At 41.3% G+C, this 22,787-nt stretch overlaps 2 protein-coding genes across 3 annotated transcripts in view; both read left to right on the forward strand.

The window, feature by feature from the left end:
• The first annotated feature begins 224 nt into the window (after positions 1–224).
• On the forward strand, positions 225–7,210 carry elovl7a (ELOVL fatty acid elongase 7a). 2 transcript variants are annotated; one of them, XM_076271043.1, is made up of 8 exons: positions 225–326; positions 2,314–2,396; positions 2,491–2,681; positions 3,488–3,568; positions 4,005–4,061; positions 4,185–4,290; positions 4,392–4,528; positions 6,072–7,210. In XM_076271043.1, the coding sequence occupies exons 2-8, from the start codon at positions 2,333–2,335 to the stop codon at positions 6,303–6,305; spliced, it is 870 nt and encodes a 289-aa protein (XP_076127158.1). In that variant the 5' UTR covers positions 225–326; positions 2,314–2,332; the 3' UTR covers positions 6,306–7,210. The 2 variants fall into 2 exon arrangements, with proteins under 2 accessions (XP_076127158.1, XP_076127159.1); XM_076271044.1 differs by lacking the exon at positions 225–326 and having other exon boundaries at positions 2,317–2,400.
• Positions 7,211–12,597: 5,387 nt separating this feature from the next.
• Positions 12,598–22,787, forward strand: part of pde4d (phosphodiesterase 4D, cAMP-specific) — a 153,757-nt gene continuing 143,567 nt past the window's right edge. Inside the window, exon 1 of the mRNA XM_076271023.1 lies at positions 12,598–12,805. The gene's annotated coding sequence lies outside the window, so the exon portion shown is untranslated. The remainder of the gene's footprint in view (positions 12,806–22,787) is intronic.

Here is a 22,787-nt window from a genome sequence, read left to right on the forward strand (position 1 = left end):
TTATGCATCTGACAATAGATTAAATCTATACATTTACAAATGTTGTAAAGGGCCCATGGACTTGTATTGTCACAGTACCAGGCCATTTCAAGAGAGACCCACATCTGTATTGATAGCCTTCAGGCCAATCAGGGGTGATAGCTTGATTGAGGATGAACGCCACGCACCGGGAAGTCTCCGCCTAGCTTCGCTGAGGGATGTCCTTGCGATACTAGTAACCAGCGTGAACACACCCCTTCCAAATTGTCTTCATCAGCAATCAGACCTCATTGCGTGGGGTGAGTAGAGAAACGTGCGGCAGGGACTGGAGCCGGAGAATCGGACAGGTGTGTGATGATTATTTTAGCTTAATTATTCGGAGAGGTGAATTGAATAGAATGACAGGGAGCTCGGCACTTTCTTTAAATTAGTTTTTCATTTCAAAAGGCTGATGTTAATGTTTCTTTACCAGGCCAGAAGTTTTCAAATGTAGGCCTAATGTTCTGCAGCATTGTCTCCTTGCAATACAACTGGATACATGTTGGCAGTGGTCATGAATTATTTGCTTTGGTTTTTGAATAAGTGCCAAAGATTGCGCTTCATTTTCACAGATTGATTTTACGCTAAAGAAGTAGGCTATGTAGTCTTACCATTGTGTCGATGGCTATAGTTGTTGAACATTCTTAATTGTTTAAAAGTCAGTGTTTCTGATTCGCCTTATGAAACTGAAGTTAATGAAATATACTCCAGACTGTGTTAACGTTATGCCCACTCTATTCGATCTGAATAATTGTGAATGAAGTCATTTGTTTTATAGGCCCTGGCAAGCTTTCCCCAGTAGCCTAGTCTAAAGATACACGTCTCTAAACATTTGCTTGATTAATCTCTGTTAGGCTACAAGATTTTGATTTAACCATGCCTGTTGGACCTGTTGCGCTTCTTGAACTGAACAAGGAAGTCGGAGGCTAGTGTTGCTTCACTTCTCAGTTACACTATTTTATGCGTAAAATGGAGGTCTATCAGTTGTTTCATGTCTAGTTGTCCGTTATAAGTTACTTTGCATTTAGTATAGATATAGGCTGCGATCTGCCACATATCTACTGTGTTGAAGTTTTATTTGCATTCAATAGCCTAGTGTTCGAACTCAACCGTGGGAGCAGAGATGAGACACACCTTGCTTTGAGACAGGTGTTTCCACACTCTATCACTTCTATTAGCCTAGTTTTCCTGATGAGTCATTGCCTGTAATAAACACTCGATTTTCTCATTGATTATGGGATGCAAATCTTCTGGCAAATTGTTTGGTTTTATACTACCCAAAGTTGCAATTAGATGGGTTTTTTTACATTTAAGATCACAACGAATGATGAACAAAGATGAACACCACAGCAATGATTTTGGATAATCCTACCTCCAAATCTTGAATTTTAATCACTTCCAATGCTCCATTACAGATATTGGTCACAGACTTTATTTTTATCTGCCATTTGTGTAGCCTATTTTACTCTTAAATGCTGGAGTAGACCATTGGGTGGAGGAGAAACAAAATTCCAGAATGAGTAGCCTATTTCATACATGTATCTCATTAACCGTTATCACCCCTGAAAAGGAAATCTGACAGCAGTTATGATTACTTGAATGCCATTACTGAAGCACTGTCACTACTCTGATTGATGCAAGCCACTTTGAAGTGACTGACCAAATGCCTTGGACTTTTTGTAAACAGCATCACAACTTCACCAGAAACGGACTAAATCATTTTATTTTGACATTTCAGTATTTTTCTATATGAGTGTGAATAAGTGCAGTAAGATGCAAAAAGAAAATGTCAGCACAGATCTTGTCCTTTTACCATCTTTGTTGCATCTTTCTTTTCACTACCACACTCAAGAATATTAGTGGTTCTGTTGCCACGGCGTACTTAACATAAACTTACTGTGTGCTATTGTTTCTCAACACTTGAACGCTTGTTTCTCCCTGACCTTGCTGGAGAGAATGGAGAATGGCAGAATTGCTGATGTTGCTCTCTGCCGTCTCTCAATAGCGTCTTTCATGTGCGTAAATGAAGCCTTCTTGCATGGGTCGCACTGTTGTGTTGTAACCTTTAGACATGGTGAAATGAGGCTGTGCGTTGGAAGTGTGAATTGCTGGTGTTTCGTTTAGAAGTTTGGGCGGTGTCAATTTTTATTCAGAAAGAATACTCACTTTACAAACCAAGTCGTACACACTACACATAGATCATAGTGGCCCATAGCCTATTTCAGATAGTTACATGTATGCTGCTGTCGTTAGCATTTGTTGCCAGTGATGCATATATTTACCTTTCTTTTCCAGGCTTTAATCCCTGGCTGAAATGGCATTCAGCGAGTACACTTCTAGAGCTGTGCATCTGTATGATGAATGGCTCAAAGATGCTGGTCAGTAAGTCTATATCAGCTGTCACTCATCCCACTTCCTCCTTGACTTTGACTTGGTCATTTAATGATCTAACTGGACTTCGCCTCTGCTCAGACCCTAGGTTGGACGGCTGGTTTCTCATGTCGTCCCCGTTTCCACAAACGGTCATCCTTCTTTCCTACATCTACTTTGTCAAATCACTGGGGCCCAGGTTGATGGAGAACCGCAAGCCCTTTAACTTGAGGCCGATCCTCATTGTCTACAACTTCAGCTCAGTGGCACTGTCCGTTTACATGAGTTATGAGGTAAGTAGACATGACCGGTTTGCTCTCGTAGTGGCCTTTGGAACAAGTGAAGGGTGTTTGTGACTTCTTAAGTATTCTCCATGGGGTATATGCCCTTTCTTAGGTTTGCCTCTAGTGGAACTATCCCTTTAGTGTGTCATGACAGAAAACATCCATGGTTTGTCTTTAGAATGACCCTAGTCTGAACTTCTTGTTTTAACAGTGTTTGTTTTTGCCAATGCAAATGTATCCACTGATTTGCATGCTGTCGGAGGGATACTTGAGTGGTGATTGCAATAAAATGGTTAACGCATGGTAGCTTTGTTTTACTTTTGACATTTTCCATTGGATGAAATTCCTTTTTCACAAATCAGATTCCTATTTTGTCTCAAAAATGGAGCACATCTTTTTCCATTTTTGTCGAGTTTAATGGAAGTATATGTTGGTGGATGGATCCTCATCTTGGGTGATCAAAGGGCATGATGTCATCTTGTGATGAGATTTTGTCCTCTAACACTAATAAACATGTTTTTGTTTTTGAAGTAATTCTGAGGCTGGTCTAGTAAGATTTTAATATTGGACCACAACTTGCATTTTGCACCTTTTTTAACCATTACAATAAGGGAAGGTTTTCTTAAAATTCTACATATTCATACAGATAACAGCAATACCAAACAATAGCTTGAGTACAGCTATTAAAAAAAAGAAAGAAATTGAAGCAAAACTATGAAGTATCTACAGAATCATCCACTGATCAATTCGAAACAATTGTACTTTATATTCTAATCTGTTGTAAGCTCTGTGTTTACATACACTTCTCTCTCCAGTTTGTCATGTCGGGATGGGGGACAGGATACAGCTTCAAATGTGACCCCGTGGACTATTCCCACTCTCCACAGGCTATGAGGGTAAGCTCAGGAATGTGACTTGACCTGCTGAGGAGGACTCAGTCTGGTTTCTCTACGGTATTACTATTCATGCAGCCATTTAACAAAAGCAGTCATGTACATTCTGTAGGGGTGATCTGCCTGGTTTGTACTCCAGTGACTTTGGAATTATAAGCAACACATGTTGAACATTTTTAATGTCATAGCATTTTCTATTCTCGTTTTTTTTTTATCTCCAGAGAAAAAGAAGCAATCTACTACACACTGCATAAAACATCTCTGGATAGAATATAGAAGAGGATATGTGAAAATTACATTTGATTCTCATCCTTGAAGTGAATGTGACTGAGAATATCCCTATTAATTAGGAAGATGCAGCTAGTGCTCTGACTAAAGAGTCTGTTTGCATTTAGGTCTGCTAGCCATGCTGTTAAGGTTCTTGTCTGCTTATTCCCAGATGGTTCAAACCTGCTGGCTGTACTATTTCTCCAAGTTCACTGAACTGCTGGATACAGTAAGTGTCTCTGGGGGCCTATTCTGTCTCATGTCCATGCCAGGAAGTCACTTGTGTGTTTGTGTGATTCTGCCACAGAGCTCAAATTGACCAAGTGGCAAATTATTTATCTTTGTTGCACAGATTTTCTTTGTTTTGCGAAAAAAGAACAACCAGATCACCTTCCTCCACGTGTACCATCACGCCATCATGCCTTTCACCTGGTGGTTTGGTGTAAAGTTTGCTCCAGGTACGGTTTTGCATATCTCGGCTCCTAAAGGAGGGGGGTCCGTTTGACCTCAAATGATGGGATGCAAATGTCATGCCACACTGTTTTGTTGACTGCTGTAGGCGGAATCGGAACCTTCCACGGCCTTCTGAACTGCATTGTCCATGTCATCATGTACACCTACTACGGCCTGTCAGCCTTGGGGCCTTCTTTCCAAAAATTCCTCTGGTGGAAGAAGCATCTCACATCAATTCAGCTGGTGAGTCCATGAACATTGTTATATACAGTTAAGAACAAAATTATTCATACCCCTGGCAAATATTGATTTAATTTGATATCTGACTGAAAATGACACTGCCACACGGCTAAAGGTTGTAAGACAATGTGGTAGAAACATGGAATAAAAAAAAATAAGCGTTTTCATCTTTTTAAACATTTTTTATGAAAAATGGCATGTCCAAAATTATTTATACCCTTTTTAAATAATCAATGGAAATATCTTTAGCTTTTATCTTTTTTTAGATGAGGTTGATCCCAAACATACAGCCAAACAAGGCAAGAAATTGTTAACATAGAACAATATCAACATTTTAGAGTGGCCCAGCCATAGTCCAGACCTCAATCTGTCAAAAAAATGAGCACAAGGCCAGAGTGATGGCAAATAATCGTTCCTGCCTCAAAACCTAGATTGCTGCTATAAAGGTGCGGTCTACAATCATTGTGGACACATGGAGAGGCTTGTTAGGTATGATAAGAACCATTTTGAGAGCTGAGAATGCAAATAAAGATGTTTCCAATGATTATTTTAAAAGGTTATGAATAATTATGGACATGGCATTTTTCATAAAAATGTAAAAGAGATGAAAACTCTTCTTTTTTATTATATAAACATACATACATATATACACACTACCAGACACACACTTATTTGTAGTTTTTTTTATTTTATTCCTTTTTTTTACTACATTGTACAACAATACCTACAATAGCCAAAGTATAACAGAAGACAAAGGTCTCTAGAAATATATTATTTCCATGCGCCACATTTCATATCCTTCACTGTTTACCTCTATGACAACTTTGCCGATAATTGATATTATTAAAGCCAACTTCATTCTTTTCAAATAAAATCAGTGAAAGACAAGCAGCTAACAAATGCTCACAATGTGTTGGAAATCCATTTTAGCTGACTATAGAAAGTTGGTTGAGAGACTGAGCAAAAGGTCTGTACCTTGAATAATTTAAAATATTGAAAATGTAGCTTTATTTACACTTTTTGTTTGCTTACAACATTAATACATGTGGGCTATTTCATAATAATAACCACCTACTCAGATAAATAAAGATAAAGAAAAAGTATATAAATTTGAGAGTTGGTGTGTCCAAACTTTTGACTGGTAATGTATATATACACACTTTGGTTTCTTTGTGATGGACAAATATATAAAAGTTTTAAACACAACACAAAAGACTGACTTTTCAGTCTTACGCCAATGGATAATAATAGCAGATAGAAGCCATAATATTGTTTTGGGTAACTGTTATGAACACAATCGAAGATTGCCAGATTTAGAGAGGAACTCTTGCAAGCCAATTTCCATCATAGTTCCCCCGTGTAATGTTTCAAGTATTGCTCAATGTTTTCTCCCCACCAAGCGACAGTACTTGTCCATTCAACCCATTTGGAGCCAAAGGTGTACATTACATTGGCTATCAAGCTACAGTATAGGAGGTATATAAATCATTAGGGCTCCATGGTAACTGGTCCATCAGCTGATGTGATGCTTTTTGTATGTTCTCAGATCCAGTTTGTCATAGTCACCTGCCACAGTTGTCAGTATTTCTTCATGGAGGACTGCGGCTACCAGTACCCCATCTTTGTGTACATCGTCGCCCTCTATGGCATGGTCTTTCTGCTGCTCTTCCTCAACTTCTGGTACCACGCTTACACCAAGGGCAAGAGGCTCCCCAAAGTGTTGCGGGCCAAGGGGCCCGACCCCAATGGAAATGGGGTGCTCCATAACAAAGATGAGTAGAGGCTTGACCGGACGGCATCTACACGCTGACAATCGCTTGAATCTCCCGAGACTCTCTTTGGTTAACCTGATAGAAGTACCCATGCAATGCTGTTGTCGTTGGGGCATTTGTCTTATTTTGTTCTTTCCTTCCCTCGTTAGAACATCTCGTAAAGGGACTTTTTATGCCATGGTAGCATTCTACAAGCCTTTCTTCTACAAGCAATTTTTACATATCCAATTCAAGATATTTTAATGTTTTTTGTATATTTTGTTGTAAACTTTTTTTTGTATATCCTAGCCATCAGAGTTAAGCAGTTTAGCATGTTAATACCACTGAAACGGAATGATGCTTTTTTTAAAAGGAAATGCTAAATGTTTACAGATGATGTTCTACTGCTCTTTAATTTATCTGACTCCCATGATATCTTTGTGCTCAATAGAGAATCAAACCTGGCCCACTCTGAGTCACAACAGGACTAGTTAGCATCCACCCCATCTCTCTTATGAATACTCAAGGAAACCATCACTTGAGGTTTCCTGTTTCTCCAAAGATGTGATGTTGCGTCAAGAGATAGGGAAGGGGTGTCTCTCAGGAGCTTGTAGCTGTCCAGCCCAGCAAAGGCTCCAGACTTGTACCAGTTGTGGTCCTCAGGACTGTAATGTCCTTGGTTTGCCTTTGGACCTCTCCCCATGACATGTTTACCGAGTGTCTCTTAAGGACAAATAAACACCGGTGTTAAATGATGGGAGAGTATGAAAACTTGGCACATCTTCTCTAAGGAATATTCTAGGTGAGGTGTTCTTGGTTTTCTCTGCCTGTCAGGATGGCTCTTTTTTATATATATATATAACAGAATTGATTGTAAAAAACAAATGTTTTACGTATATTTATAATGCTCAAATAAATGCTGTTATCCCTGTTATATGGGTGGATCTCTTTGCAAACAACATGTATGCTTTTATGGAGGAAGCAGAAACTGAAAGAAAAAGTTAATGTTGCCATTGTTGACTGGGGTCAATCATGTGATGTTGCAGTGCAAAGGTGAAGTTGATCCAACATTTATTTTGCAGTAGTAGGAGCATACATGTGGTTTCTCAAGTTAGGCCCACGGCTAATAACGTGTTGACGCATCACACCTGAATTCACCCACAAATCAATTCACTTTAATAATAGTAATTATTAGGCTATAATAATTGTTACTGCCATGCTTTGGCCTAATACGTCAATCACAACTAAAGTGTAATGGTGTTTCCATTTTACATCATTGGTTTATCCCACCATGGCCAAACCAGATCTTTAATGTCCACAAGTAGCATGTGTGCTCCCTCCTCTGGAGAAATACAGCATAGCAGCTGTGGTTGAAGAATGAGACCACTGTTCATGGATCTTGTCAGAGGACCATATCACTGATAAAGTACTGCAACAGTACTGAGTGTTCACTATTGTAATTTTCCATAGCCTTCAGATTTAGACATGAACACTACTTTTTGTTTTTTGTAATAGTTTATTGAAAAGACATACTTCATATACAATATGTAATTGCTCAAATAGGATTGAAGATGAGGGAAGATGTGGTAGTGGGGACATTAACATATTATTCTTGGCAATACCAAGATTTTGGTAAGAAATTTTATTTCTAGAGGCAAAATTACCAGCGAGGGGGGAAACAGGGTTGTATAAGTGTTAGAGCACTTATATAATCTAAATTTGAAATTCAGCTTGCCTATGTCTGTAGATTGAATATCTAGGACTAGAATTAGCAGAATATAATTTGGCAACATTTTTAGTTATATCTCTATTTTATCAAAACAGCATTGCCTCAAATATTTAAGCATTCTCATTAAAGGTGCAATCAACGGTTGCGTAAGAAGTCGCGTTTGTTTATTTTTATGTTTATATTTAAAATTATTAGCTTTTGTCCAAAACACTGTACATTATATTTTAACCAAGGACCAAATGAAACAGAGGTAGTTCATCCCTCCCTTCAGTATTCCCAGACACTCCACACAAGGCTTCGTTTTTGTTTGGGGCACAGACTGCCCCCACTTTGTTTGTTTCCATTTTTCCAAACCTGGGTTGTCTACAGAGACTGGGCTATTTACAGTGTACTCACGGAATGGGCAGCTAGTGAATCATGAGGAGATGATTTCTGAATGTGACAAAAATGTTTTGGGCTTGAAATCGCATATGATCGCTGTACCTTTAATTAAAAAACATTGGGTAGTACACACGTAGTTCTGTGAGGCTATTGATCTTGCCTAGATGGATCCTGCAGATGACATCCATTTATTTCCCCATATTCATTTGCATGGCCTCAGGCTCTCAACTGAGCCATAAGTGGACAAGGGAAATCTAGTTAATGTCTAACTTAATGTCCAAAGATGGCATATGGCTAAGAATGTACTAATTCATCTCCCATGTAAACAAGGTCATTTTAACCTGATGACAAAAACAATTTTGTGCATCAAATTGGCAGCTTTATATATGCAAATATATTATATAAGCATTGTAGCAACTTAAGGAACATGTGTCAAAAATGTCAAATATTTTTGTTTTGGTTTTCTCTCTCTCTCTTTCATTCTCTTTCTTTCTCTCTCTTTCTTTCTGGGTGAATTCACCAGCATTTCTGATGAACTTGCCCTCCTGCTAACTTAATGTGTTGTGGCAGTGTTTTCCCTTAGAATGTGTTTCAGCCATCCTCTGTGGGCTATTTGGTCTTGCAGTATAAAGTAGGTCATGGCTCTAAATGTGTGAAAATTTAGTGGCAAAAGATTCAGCATCTGTTCATGTGATGGACCAGCCATCTTTCACCCATTTCATCTCTCTCTCTCTCTCTTTCTCTCTCTCTCATTCTTTTACTCTTTAATTTTGAGCATCTTTAAAGCTTTGACTGACTGTAACACTTCCCTTAGCTTTGGTTGTTGCTGTCTTCCTGATTCCTGATTCTGATTCTGCATTCTACCCCTATCTCTTACGCCCTAAACCTGTAATTCTGTCTCTTGATCTGTCTCTGATTTATGTCCAACTTGGTTTCCTCCACCAGTTCTTTATTTACTGTTACCAAGACAGCTGTGGTTTCTGAAACAGACCAGTGTCAGATCAGAGCATGGTCTTGAGTGGGCTTCATAGAACATTATTTGGTTGGCGCCATTTATAATAGAAATCCTGACATCCGTATGTTGGGTTGGAATTATAGTGAATGCTGAAGTCGTAGGCAGATACCACACAGGAGAAGGGAGGGATGTTATGTAAGTGTCAAGCGCTCTGCATTTCCAGTCATTGCTTTGAGGACATAATTGGTTCTTTGAATGTGTCTCTGTGAGCAAGGCAAGCTGTAATTTGCCTTGTTATTTCAAAGCACACTTCAGGAAAACTCTCTGTGTGCGCATGTGCATATATGCTTTTTTGAATGTGCAGCTGTCCCCTGAATTAAAATTCAAATGAATTAAAGAAATAAAATAAGAAATGATGTACATATATAAGAAATTGTCTGAGCAGTTTTATTGCATGCCAGAAAAACCCTAAAATCACATCTTTTGATGATATGCAAGTGACATTCCTTCTATTAAACCCAAACCAAGATTTTCACAATGGGACAATAAAGATAATTGTAATCTTAATGTGCTGGTTATGACATTATGTTTGCTTCTGAATTATCCTCACATAACCCAACAACTGAATATTTACCTTTTACAGTTTGTTATAAAGAGATGTCTGTGCTTCTTCTCTGCGATGTACAATGTCTAGGGGATCTAATTAGTAATTGCTCTGGTGCCTAGTTAACTGAGGCAGCTAAATGCAATTTGCTTCTGGAAAATGCATCATCTGAATCAAGTCAAGAAATACTGACTGACATCATATTAGCCGTGTTAGCCCCTCCACTGAGCAAGGTCTGAGTACAGAGTTCGCAAACAGTTTATAATATTGAAGTGGCGGTTTTAAGGTTTTTGCCACCATTGCTGTTCCACTGTATACAAACACTCTATATAACTTTTAAAGGATTAAAGGATCTGAGATTAAGGTGTTTCTTTCACCAGTGATAATTTCCAGTTACCTCAGTGTTAAGTATTGTACTTAGTCTTATAATTTATGAATATTTTCCTGGATGGAGGTAAACAAACTCCCTGACAAGGTAAACAAACTCCCTGACAATCAGGAGCTAATTCACTGTGCTGCAGAATAATGAAAGGTTATTAGACACATTAAAGGATAATTCCAGGGTGATTTTGACCTAAAGTGTGTTGAAACATGATACCGAGTGTGAACGTATGTCTCATAGATCACCTCGGCTTGTCCCCTGCACTCAGAAATCTGGCGCTAGTTAGCCAATGCTACCAACAGTGTTTCAGTATAAGTAAGTATAAGTATATATACTCTTTTGATCCCGTGAGGGAAATTTGGTCTCTGCTTTTATCCCAATCCGTGAATTAGTGAAACACAAAAAGCAGACAGTGAACATACAGTGAGGTGAGGCACACACTAATCCCGGCGCAGTGAGCTGCCTGCATCAACAGCGGCGCTCGGGGAGCAGTGAGGGGTTAGGTGCCTTGCTCAAGGGCACTTCAGCCGGTGGGGGTTCGAACCGGCAACCCTCCGGTTACAGGTCCGAAGTGCTAACCAGTAGGCCACGGCTGCCAAATTCTGCTTGTTTCGTTGCGGTGCCTCGGGCATTGGCCTAGCCATGCAAATAAATCACTGTTTTACACCATACGAGGCTCAAAGTAGCTCCATATTTCATTGGTAGACTTCCGAGGGCCTTGACATTTAAAACGAGACATGGAGAACTTTGAAAAAGCCGATTTATACCGTTCGACGCCATCTTGAATTTAGTCACAATAAGTCAAGCGACGAGTACGAACCAACAGGTAGGATAAGGGATCAGATTCCAAAATGTATGGAGCTACTTTGAGCCTCTTAAATGGTGTAAAACATGGCTAGGCCGATGCCCGAGGCACCGCAACGAAACACTGTTGGTAGCATTGGCTAACTAGCGCCAGATTTCTGAGTGCAGGGGACAAGCCGAGGTGACCTATGAGACATACATTCACACTCGGTATCATGTTTCAACACACTTTAGGTCAATATCACACCGGAATTCTCCTTTAATATGTATAAACTCAGTCGCATGTGGTGAGAGGGGTAACTGAGACGCTGCTGACTGCATAGTACAGACAGATGTACACAGGGTCCTTGACATCATATCAAGGTCACGCACAACAGGGTGTATGCAAAAGACGGGCAGAATGTGCTCATTCCAGGGACAAGGATGCTAATCTCTCTCACTTCGGTCTGAATACATCTGTTTTATATGTAGGGTTAGAGTTGCAAATATGCAATTAATATCCAATCTGTGCTTGCTATTGACACCAGGCTGTGAATAAGTGTGGAAAGCATTGTATAATATTTTAAATCCATAAAAAACCCTTGCGAAGGAAACAGTCACATTATCATGGCACACTTATTCTCTGGGCTTCTCAGATGGTACACACGCTTGATTTGTGATGCAATGTATTGCAAGGCTAATACAAGCTCACAGACCACAGTCTAATGCTTCTAAAATTAAACATGTTTTTCTGTGGACATCGCTGCATCTGTCATGATTAATAACATGGTATGAGGTACCTGTGCATGCAGTAGCATTTGCTTATTTGAGAAATGAGGGTCGCCGGTGAGTCACAGAGACAGTGTTACTCATGACCGAAATGTGAGTGACAGGAAGTCCGCATGGCCAGGGTCTGTCCCCCTGGGGCGCTTGCACATCCAGGGTCCCTTTTCATCCTCATTGCTTCCCCAGCCTCCTCAACTAAGCCATTCCACCTCGTTTGCTTGTTCAAGGTTTGTCCCTGATGCTGCAATAAGCTCTCACTCAAAAGCATTTGAGGGGACGGATAAAGAAATGGTCCTAGCAATGACAAACGGCAAACATTTGATGTCAATAGATACTGCTTTAGAGTGCATCATGCTGGTCTGAGCTAGCATGTCATGTGCAGATGCACACATCTCTGCCTCTTCTCTCAATGCAGGTGATCGACATAGTCTTTGGCTGTTTGGCAACCTAGGCAGGAGAATTGAGTACAGCTTGTGTGCACTGCCTCTACTATGCCTGCTGCTGCTGCTGCTGGTGTTGCTGCAGCGAGCTCCCTCCGTCACTGGAGTCAACACCACAGGCTGGGAAACTTTGAGGGGGAGGAGGGGGGAGAGGAAAGGCAGGCGCTGCGATTGGCTGAGGCAGACTGGGAACTCTGTTGTAGTTCCATCCTTTAAGCCAGGGAGCATCAGCGTGAGTCTCACTGGCACAGGAAGCGCAGAGGCCACAGTCCTTCCTGTTTGCTTTTAGGGTCTTGATTCTTTCCAATTTTTTTTGTTCATATTTGGAATGTACGCGTGCGTGCCTGTCTGCCTGCCTGCCTGTGTGTGTATGTGTGTGTGAGTGGAAGGGGTGGAGAATATCAAAGTGACAGTGCAGCCAGTGGCACGGGTGAAGCTCCACTGTGGCTCTCCCTCTCCAAGGAGAAGAGTAAGTTCATATTTGGCCTTTCTTCCCCCCTCCTCTCTCTTGTCCTTCCTCTGCTGTGTCTCTGTCCTGGTCTGTGGCACCCCTTGCTTGCTCTTGTAGCATTCTGTCAGGCTGTGTTGTCTTGCGGGGGAAAGTTAATGTTTCGGAAACAACAGGATGGTACAGCTAGCCCTTGATATTTGACTGTGTGTGTGTGTGCTGTTGTCAGTGTCACTTGTGTACTGTGGAAAGGTGAACAGACAGGGAAACTGAGTGTGTGTTTTGGTTGGGAGGGGAGAGGAGGGGGGTAGAGAGCTAGCAAGGTGACTTTATCTGCCGTCATCAGTCTTCTTTGCAAACTTGTCACTAGAGTATGTTTTATGGGGAAACATTTTAAATCAACCTAGTCCAAAAAGACCCTGACAGTTTCTGGCAGGAACAAAACCATGTGCATGGCACTATAAATAGATTTTGGCTAAACTGTCAAATTGCAGCAAGACTTGGGGGGGGGGGGGGGGGGGGGGGGGGGGTTGTGCAATGTCTCACGTGCATCTAAATTCTAAGGGGGTAAAGTGTCTTGGGTTGTTAAACTGTGCACAGCCTGTGAAGTACACAGTGACTTTGCTGTTGTTTTCTGTTAGCTCATAGTTTCTGCAGCACCAGCAAGGACGGGGGTTATGTGGAAAAACCTGGGTCTGTTTTCATGTTTTCTTTCCGTGTGTCAGAGTTTCCCTCATTAACAAAGCCATGTGCAAAGCTTCCTGGTTGTAGAAGGAACAGCTTGCAAAAAGTAGAGGAACCATTCATTCAATTATGGTACAGATCGAGTAACGGCGGATTACAGGGTGTATACAGCCTGATCGAGTCAAAGCCCTGGAATTATCCGGTGAGCTCAACAAACTTTCTTTTGAACAAGCACTCCTTCCACCTTCCAAGCCAATCCTGATTTGTTTAGCTGGCCACCTGTCACAGCTATCTGCACTCCCAGGAAGCATAAAGAACATTGTGTGGCACTGACCTCTGACATGCAAATTACACTGGGCATTCTTGTGTGGCAACGCTCTCATATTACCCTGTAATAGCTGATAAAGACACAGGGCGGACATTGTTTTGCGTAGTCCTGGCAACCGGTAGAATATGTGCGACCTACGGGCACATGCTCTGCCGTGAGCCTGCAGCAACAGCAGCAGCAGCAGCACTAGTAGCAGGAGCAGCAGCAAGCAAGCAAGGCGACGGGGAGGTCAAAGTGTCTGCAGTGCTGATATTTCGCACATGTAAATGGTGTGAAGATGGCTTCAGGACACCAGAGCTCTGTGACGTTTCAGGACCCTGGTAGCGTGTGCACCTCCTTGTCCCCTCTCCACATTTTCATTTCTCTCTCTCTCTCTCTCTCTTTGTCTCTCCCTCAATCTCTTTGTTTCTGTCTCTCTGAGTGATTGAAGACACTCTGACAGACAGGTTGGTGTGGCGCTCAAGATGTCCTCGGAGTCTCACAGGCCCATTCTCTTACTCTTTCCCCTCTCACTCTGCCTCTCCTCTCTCACACATGCACAGACAGGTTAAGGTCTATCTGACAGGGAGGCTGGCGTGTTGGTCAAGAGGTCCTCAGGGTCTCAGACTGATGCTGAGCTGGGCCGAGGTGTGCCAACGGGGGTCTGTCTATGCTGACTCACTCAGCCATGACCCTTTTCTGCCTCCGCCTGCTGTTAGCATAAATCACAGATCTTTTTTTTTTTTTTTTTCCATCTACCATTTAGAGGTTTTGGTGAGCAGGTCCTGCACAGCATGAATCCTTCTATATGCACATTATATCTTAGTTAGTCCCCCCATATAAGACAACTAGTTGGCCAGGACTATATAAGACAGTGTACATGTCTACAAGAGTCGGTGAAATGCAAACACAGACATAATGCTTGCATTCATCACACTGAAGGGTAATTTGCTTAATATTATCTGTTAAAAGTAAATGATTGATTGAGTGCACCACAGCTAGGCTGCAGATCGCATCTTGCATCTGTTGCTCTGAATGTTTCTGACAGCAGTGGTAGGTCTAATGACATAAAGGAAAAATAAATATTAGCTTAGAGTGGACACATTTTCTCATCTTTTGTGAAAATTCAAATTAGGGACCGTTCGTTATTTATAAACGGGGTCACCGGAGGAAAATAGGGGAGGGTCATGTCTTTTTATTCTTTGTTGAGGGGAGGGTCACCTAACTTTTTTTTGTCTAGGAGGGAGGGTCACCCATCTTTTGTATTAATGAAAAACAGCAAAAAATCAAAGTGACTTGTTTGATTGTTGATTTCTGTCGCCATATAACGTTCTCTTTCGTTCCATAGCTCTGTCAACATTGAACAATGAAAATGAGGGAGATTTCCCGGGTTTCTCACGCAAAATACGGAAAATGTCAACATTCGTCCCCATTAACGTTGGAAGGGTTGGAGCAACAAAGTAGCCTACTTTATTCACGCCTAACAGCCTATATCCATTTGGTCAACTTTATCCAGCCCTAAAAAAGCTAAATTTAACTTCGGTTTACTTGTAGTTTACCGTGTAGCCTAACTTTAAACAGTGTGCATGCTTAACACAAAGCATACTTGTGCTTCATTCATCCACACATCCAGCTCCTAACGTTTTGACAAGCATTTCTACCAATTGACCTTGTTCCTGCCCATCTCTAGCTTTGCTGTCTCCATCCTTTCTGTTTTTGTTGTTTGCAAAAAAATATATAGTATTTATTGGTAACCAGCAAGTGCAATTTCTTAATGCTGTCATTCTCTCTCCTGCCAACAAAAATGTGTTAGGCCTACGTTCCAAGTAGCAGTGCGTAATTCTGCTTCATAAAGTTGAACAAATACATTTGGTCATATAAATAGCCAGTTTATGGTCTACAGTGTAGTTGGTAGGCCAACTTGTAGTGAATATACAGGGGGAATTCTTTGTCTAGCTGAGGTGCGCACGTAGGCATAGCCTACGGCCGAACACCGCAAGCGCTAATGAATCTTGCTCTCACGACAACCACGTCGTTAACTTAAATAGGCCTAGGTTAACATCACTTTGAGTTCGCATTCAAGCAAGCAAAACGATAATTTGAATACATCTGTTTCACTGGAAGGGCAAGGGGTAACAACAGGACAACACAGACAGGCCAGAATGCACGACTAATGTTATGAGTATTACAGTAATATGGGATATTCTACGGGAAAATATTAAAACGGCAAGACAGCAGGGAAACGTTAAAATGATAAACCCGGAAAAAGTTGGCATGTTAGGTATTTTTCGGTCCCTGTGATTATTTGTGAAATTGTGCAAACGGCCTTTTCAAGTCATTTGAGAAGAAAGGAGTGTAGCAAGCTCCCAAATTGACGCTCGTCTGAGAAATTGAGTTTTGGATAATGTTCAGCTTCGGCAGCTTTACAATGACTGAGGAAGCCTAGAGACGAGTCCATAGCAACAAGTTCATGTGTTGAATTTGTTATTACCCAGTGTGCTTTGTTGAATGGTCTCAATGCTTTATTGTTTTATTTCATGTGAAGGAGTAACTTTTCAAGTAGGCTAATGCAGTTGCAGGAAGTGTGCATTTAGTTTCCATGCTTATTGTGTTTCCACAACAATGTTAGGGAGAAAATCTACTGAAATGGCCACCATCTTGGTGAAGAGTGATGTGTAAGATCAGAAAGCAAAGGTTGATATTAGGATATTAGGATGGTAGCATATGTCGATATGATATGATATAACATAGCATAGCATAGCATAGCATAGCGCGTAAGAGCGTGGGCGGAAGACATCGACAATTGATCGGAGAGGAGAGGATCATGTCATTCTTGAAAATGCTGCTGTATAGTAGGGTCGTTGAAAATTATATTGCAGGCAGGGGAGGGTCATGCAACTTTTGATCAAAGCACTCAAAATCCCTCTGGTGATCCCGTTTATAAATAACGAACGGTCCTTTATAGCAGTTTAACCGATAAGGCACTAGGCCTACCTTTAACCACTTTAGAAATACCTGCAAGAAAGTAACAAGCCTGGCACAAACTGTGGGAGTCAAGTGATGCAGAGAGAGAGAGAGAGAGAGAGAGAGAGAGAGAGAGAGAGAGCAAGAAAGAGAATAGAGAATATATGTGGAAATCCCCAGGCATAAAGGACCCAACAGCAATAGAGATGTAGTGGGAGTAATCCCATTGAACAGGAGAACTTCACTGAGGGGGCACCCACAACAGAGGACCGCTCCGGGCTGTGGGGACCAAATCATGCACATGATGCACAAGCACATTATGGCCATCAGGGCTCAGATCTGTGAATAGTGTGGTAATATGTTTTAAAGACATGGTTAAGCTGCATTAGAATGTGGATACATGTCTATTATCCAGCATTTTTGCCACAATATTTACAGTAGGCCTATGTATTGTAATAGGGAGGCATCCTGTCAGTCTAACAGATGTCAACAAGAATAACCTTTCTTCTGGACCTTTTTTAAACACACCGAGGTGAAGGGAAGGGCATTTCATTGCAAAAGTGGACTTTTTTTCCTGGGGTAGGGTAGGGGTCACATCAGTGCAAAACATCATGCTGCATATTGAAGGTATTTCGTGATTTGTGTATTATCCACTATTTCTTAAATGCATTAAACAAAATTGCAGTAAATGCATTTATTTTCATTGGATTTCTCACGTTCTCCTGTATTGGGCAGTACTCCACATCCTCCTACTTGCTAGCTGATGGATGTTTCATTTTACAGTCATTATATAATTATTAAGTGCCTCGCTCCGGGCACACACAAATGACATTTAATTAAGGAGGTCCCAAAGCTGACATTCCAGACAAAGATTCTAAATTAAGCCACCATTTCATGAGTTGTGCTCCTGCACTGGCCATTAAAAATGAAGTGTAAACATGAGCTCTATAGATGAGTTACTGGTATACCACAGGAATTGTAACATACTACAGTCCTACGGACATAATTAATTAGCCATTATTAAAAACAAACAACAAAACATGTTATCTCTTCTCTAAGTACATGAAATGCAAAACTTTCAATATGGGTTTTATTGTAGCCTACAGTTATTATCCAGTGAAGCATCAACTAGCTTTATTGCTAGCCCTTTTATTACTTCCTGGGGCAATAAAGCACAGATAGCTATTGTTTCAATGGATCGAGGGATCCCTACCTGATCTAGTCCTGTAATCCTAACAATAGCCTTACTCTAACCCTATAGTCTTAACCTTAACCCTAGCCCTAATGCTAATGGTATCTTGTCCTGCAGTCCTAACCCTGACCCTCATGCTATGCTATCTTGTCCTGCAGTCCTAACCCTGACCCTCATGCTATGCTATCTTGTCCTGCAGTCCTAACCCTGACCCTCATGCTATGCTATCTTGTCCTGCAGTCCTAACCCTGACCCTCATGCTATGCTATCTTGTCCTGTAGTCCTAACCCTGACCCTTATGCTATGCTATTTTGTCCTGTAGTCCTAACCCTGACCCTCATGCTATGCTATCTTGTCCTGTAGTCCTAACCCTGACCCTCATGCTATGCGATCTTGTCCTGCAGTCCTAACCCTGACCCTCATGCTATGCTATCTTGTCCTGCAGTCCTAACCCTGACCCTAATGCTAATGGTATCTTGTCCTGCAGTCCTAACCCTGACCCTCATGCTATGCTATCTTGTCCTGTAGTCCTAACCCTGACCCTTATGCTATGCTATCTTGTCCTGTAGTCCTAACCCTGACCCTCATGCTATGCTATCTTGTTCTGTAGTCCTAACCCTGACCCTCATGCTATGCTATCTTGTCCTGTAGTCCTAACCCTGACCCTTATGCTATGCTATTTTGTCCTGTAGTCCTAAGCCAGGGGTCGGCACGCGGCTCTTTGATCCCTCTGATGCGGCTCAGCTTTTGAAAATAATAATGAGTAGGAATATTTCATTAAAATGTATTTTATTTCAGTTCGTAGGCCTAGGTCTATCTGAGTAATTTATATAACTTCCCACCTCACTTGACTCCGTAACCGTAGCCTGCACAATATTGTTACATTCGCGGTTCGTTGCCATGTCAATATCAAACAAAATCACCATTTCAGTCAACGAGAACACTTGTCTTTAATTGTTATTGTTGATGTATGCGCTTGCTGTAGGCTGGAAGTGACTAGGGCATGTCATTCCGTAGGAGTCGATTGCATCACGTTGTTGCACGACATCACGTCACGTGACATTTCAAAATTCCAACCTGTTAGTAAGCTAGGGTTTGCTGTTGCATACAACTTCATTTCAATTTCGAAAGAAATACTGGACTAAATGGCGGCGAAATTGTGAATTTCCACAGCGTGTTACTCCACACTCTGCAATCGACTCCTACGGACTTTCCCCTAAAGATGCCAGCTGCAGCAGCAACATTTCCGGAAAGGTACTGGCTTGATGAAATTCATTCTGGACTCTCTATCCGACCACATAAAGACCTCGGGATACTTCGGTTTGGCTTTAGGGACCCTGTACTCACTACCGCGTAAGTGTAATGTTGTTTGGAACTGTAGAAGAGGTATAAAAATAGCGTTTTGTAGCGGCGAAATGACATGCCCTGGTGACATCCGAATGACATGATTTTGATGTCAACTCAACGTATGTACTCCCAATCATCCGTAAATTGATCTAAAGTGCATTTTACTCCGGATAATTCCTTTAACCCCATTCCACTTGCATGTGAGAAATCTTTCTCACATATGAAAAATATAAAGACAAACCTGCGCTCACGTTTAAGGGCAATTCCGCGCAAAACTGTCACATCCATAACGCCAACACAATGCCATGGTAGGTGTAATAGCCGGCTATTTAGTTGGCGTTATGGATTTAGCCTATGACAGTTTTGCGTGGAGTTGCCCTTAAATGATGACAGCCTCAATTCTTGCATGAAACTTCACCTCACTGAATATGAGCCAGCCAGACTCCAAGGCCATCACCAAATCTAATCTCTGGTAGGCCTAATGTTCAATTTCGCCAATGACATGTCAATGAAAATTGTGTTTTGTGTTGTGAACTATGATGTTCCTTTGCATACCAAAGGACACTGGGAAACTAGGGGGTGGTGTTTAGCCTACATGGGAAGCCTAAGGTCTATACTTCTCTCATTCCACTTTACATTTCAAGTTACTTGCACATTAGGCTACTTTTAAAACTAGCCTAGTAGAAAAGATATTAAAAAATCCTATGTTGAATGAAAGTAACTGTACGTTAAATATCCAAACTTTTTCTTGTAACCGTCTTTATGTGGCTCTTCTGAGATTAAAAAAAAATACATTTGGTAAAAGTGGCTCTCCAGGCAAAAAAGTTGCCGACCCCTGTCCTAAGCCTAAAGGCCGAAGAAGCGGCACTGCTGCATTCTGAAACACATTATTTTCAATGGCCTGTGTTAAATTGAGATTGTATGTGTATGTGCAGAGTATAACTAGTGTAGGCCTGTGTGCAAGGTAAAATTGGTGTGTGTGTGTGTGTGTGTGTACAAGCGCATTTTACGTGGATGTGCAAAACAAAAGTGGTGCATGTGCAAAGTAAAAGTAGTATCGGAACGCCCCCTATTACCACCAGTCCTGTGTTTCCATCCTCTTAGTATAGTGTAGGCCTATGTGTCACGTTACTATTTATTTCTATACAAACCAAGACAGCGGATTCCTAAAGAAACGCAAGTACCCACACCATAAGTGTATCTAAATTAGCTACCAAAAATTAAATTTTACCGTGACTCGAAGAGCTGTAAACAGTCTTGTAAGGCTGCAATCCGCTTGGAGCTCCAGTGGAATTTTGAAATAGCGACGAGAATTCTCAGTCTAACCATTCATGTGCTGTTGAAAGGGTGGAAGTAGACGACCCACCAGGCCAGCACTAACCTCCGAGCGCGGTAAACAAAATCGGATATTTCAGGCAGTAAAAGCCCCAGTAAGAACCAAACCAGATTTTGTTCAAATCTACACACCTATGGCTACTGAAAAATTTAATGTTAATTTATCAAATGTTATTTTGAAGTATTAAAAAACATTGTTGTTTTAGAATATTCGAATGAAATGGGTGATAATTGGAGGTGTTACAATATGTTTGTGAGCTTTTGACAGGGATGTGCAAGTCAAAATTGGTTTATGTGCAAACTTTTCATTTGCATGTGGAAGAAAATGTAGAGTATGTGCAAGCTTTTTATGTGCATGTGCAAGAAAAAACGAGTGTGTACACGCAAGAATTTCCTGTAGGCTACATATGCAAGAAAAAGTAGTACATGCATGTATAAGGTTTTAGTGCATATATGCAACCTATTCTTGATATCTGGCCGAGGGGGGTGCCTCATACATGCTGCTTCCTATCTGTAAGCCCCTTAAAGGCACCCTTAACAAGATTTGCTCTCGGGGTCCCCCTACAGCTGAGAAGCGCAATAATAAACTAAATATGTGTCTTTTGCAGCAAAGTATGAACATAAGTCCGATATAATATAGAGGGAATACACCGACAGCAGTCTGTAGAAAAAGATCTCTGAATTCCTGTAGTATAACGTTTTGATTTTGTCTGTGCGTGTGTGTGTTTGTGTGTGTGTGTGTGGGGGGGGGCAGCTTCCTACCCGAAACTAGACAGTCGCTAAGTCGGTAATTGCCTACAGAGGGCCGCTCAGACAATGGCAGAAGTGCGTTCGTCATGTTTTGATGTTATGTGCCATCAAAATAATTTTTTTGGAAATGTTATGTAAAGGTCAAAAAACTGTTAAGAGTGCCTTTAAGCCTCATGCTAATGCTATCGTGTCCTGTAGTCATAACCCTAGTCTTGTAGGAATTCATGCAGGATTAATGCCAAGCCTTTCCCACAGTCTGATTACCCTGAAAATCCAGAGTTCTCGGGAGAGCACAATGGAATTGTCTCTGCGAGACACTCTGGCAATGAGCAATGATGCATGTTACTTTTACCCCTTGCATCCCGGGGAACCAATCAAATCGGCGTATCTGATATAGGCGGGCCAGAGGTAAGCTAAACTGATGACGACAGCGCTGCAACGTTGGAGGACAGTACACATTGGTCGTAGTGTTATCCAATTGCGTCAAAGTCCGGAATCATTCAGAGTAAACATTGGTCTAGTGTTATCCAATTGCGTGCAGTGAGATTTTAAAATGCATGCTTGGTGCCGCCCCTCGAGTTGGGCCATAACATTGTTCGTGGCCAGACCCTTAATCTTTCTAGATTACCAGGGTCTGGATTTTCCAGGATGTCTGATGGCATCTTGGACCAAGACGAACTGAGCTAGCATGCTAGTTGCTCGTGTAAATCCTCACACCCCTAACGTTAAGAACGCTTCTAACCGCTGAGTTGGAAGCCTGGCCTTTTAGCTCAGTGGTTAGGGCGTTCAACTCCCATGCTGGTGTGTGTTGAGGTGGTGGGTTCGAGGGCCATAAGCGGCGGACGAATTACGACCTCGATTACATATACTTAATCTCATTAGACAGTGAATTTTGTAGTTTTTACGTTATATCTAAATACGCAGAGGTGACACAGCTGACTCATCGCCTGACACGGATGGAATGATTACCCTTTTCTCACAGTGATAGCTCACATTTTAGACTGAGACGTGGTTCTGTATTAGGACATTGTGTCGTGCTGTAAGACAGTTCAGCCTCTGTTTTGCTATGTCACTCCAGATTTGAGGTGGGTGAGCTCTCTCTGGGTGCATGCTGAGAATGCATAGTGTTCACTTTAAATTACCATTCAAGTCTCATTCATAATTCATTCATACTTCCAGTAATTTTAATATAATCAAGTTCCAAATATCCTGTGCCCCTGAATAAAATATGCTTAATTTGCTTTTCATTCCATAATTGCCTAATCAATAACCGATGAGTACAACACATGATGATATGAGGGACTTTCTGTCAGTCATCGTCTACACTTAATTAGAAGGCAATTTAATCATGGCTGTACATGACTGTTGAGGTCTAATTGGATCATCGTCAAACTGATGTCAACAAACAGGGCGGACAAAAAAAA

This window comes from Alosa pseudoharengus, unplaced genomic scaffold, assembly GCF_046254945.1.
Source record: "Alosa pseudoharengus isolate Yale_2024_CS ecotype anadromous, Long Island Sound unplaced genomic scaffold, YU_APseudo_1.1 YU_APseudo_1.1_scf_6, whole genome shotgun sequence".
Classification (NCBI taxonomy): Eukaryota; Metazoa; Chordata; class Actinopteri; order Clupeiformes; family Clupeidae; genus Alosa; species Alosa pseudoharengus.

Excerpts from the sequence above, each read along its gene's own strand:
- elovl7a (XM_076271043.1), top strand. The coding sequence starts at position 2,333 with ATGGCATTCAGCGAGTACACTTCTAGAGCTGTGCATCTGTATGATGAA. Across the intron at positions 2,682-3,487 it reads CCGTTTACATGAGTTATGAG|TTTGTCATGTCGGGATGGGG; the intron begins GTAAGTAGACAT and ends TTCTCTCTCCAG. Across the intron at positions 4,529-6,071 it reads ATCTCACATCAATTCAGCTG|ATCCAGTTTGTCATAGTCAC; the intron begins GTGAGTCCATGA and ends GTATGTTCTCAG.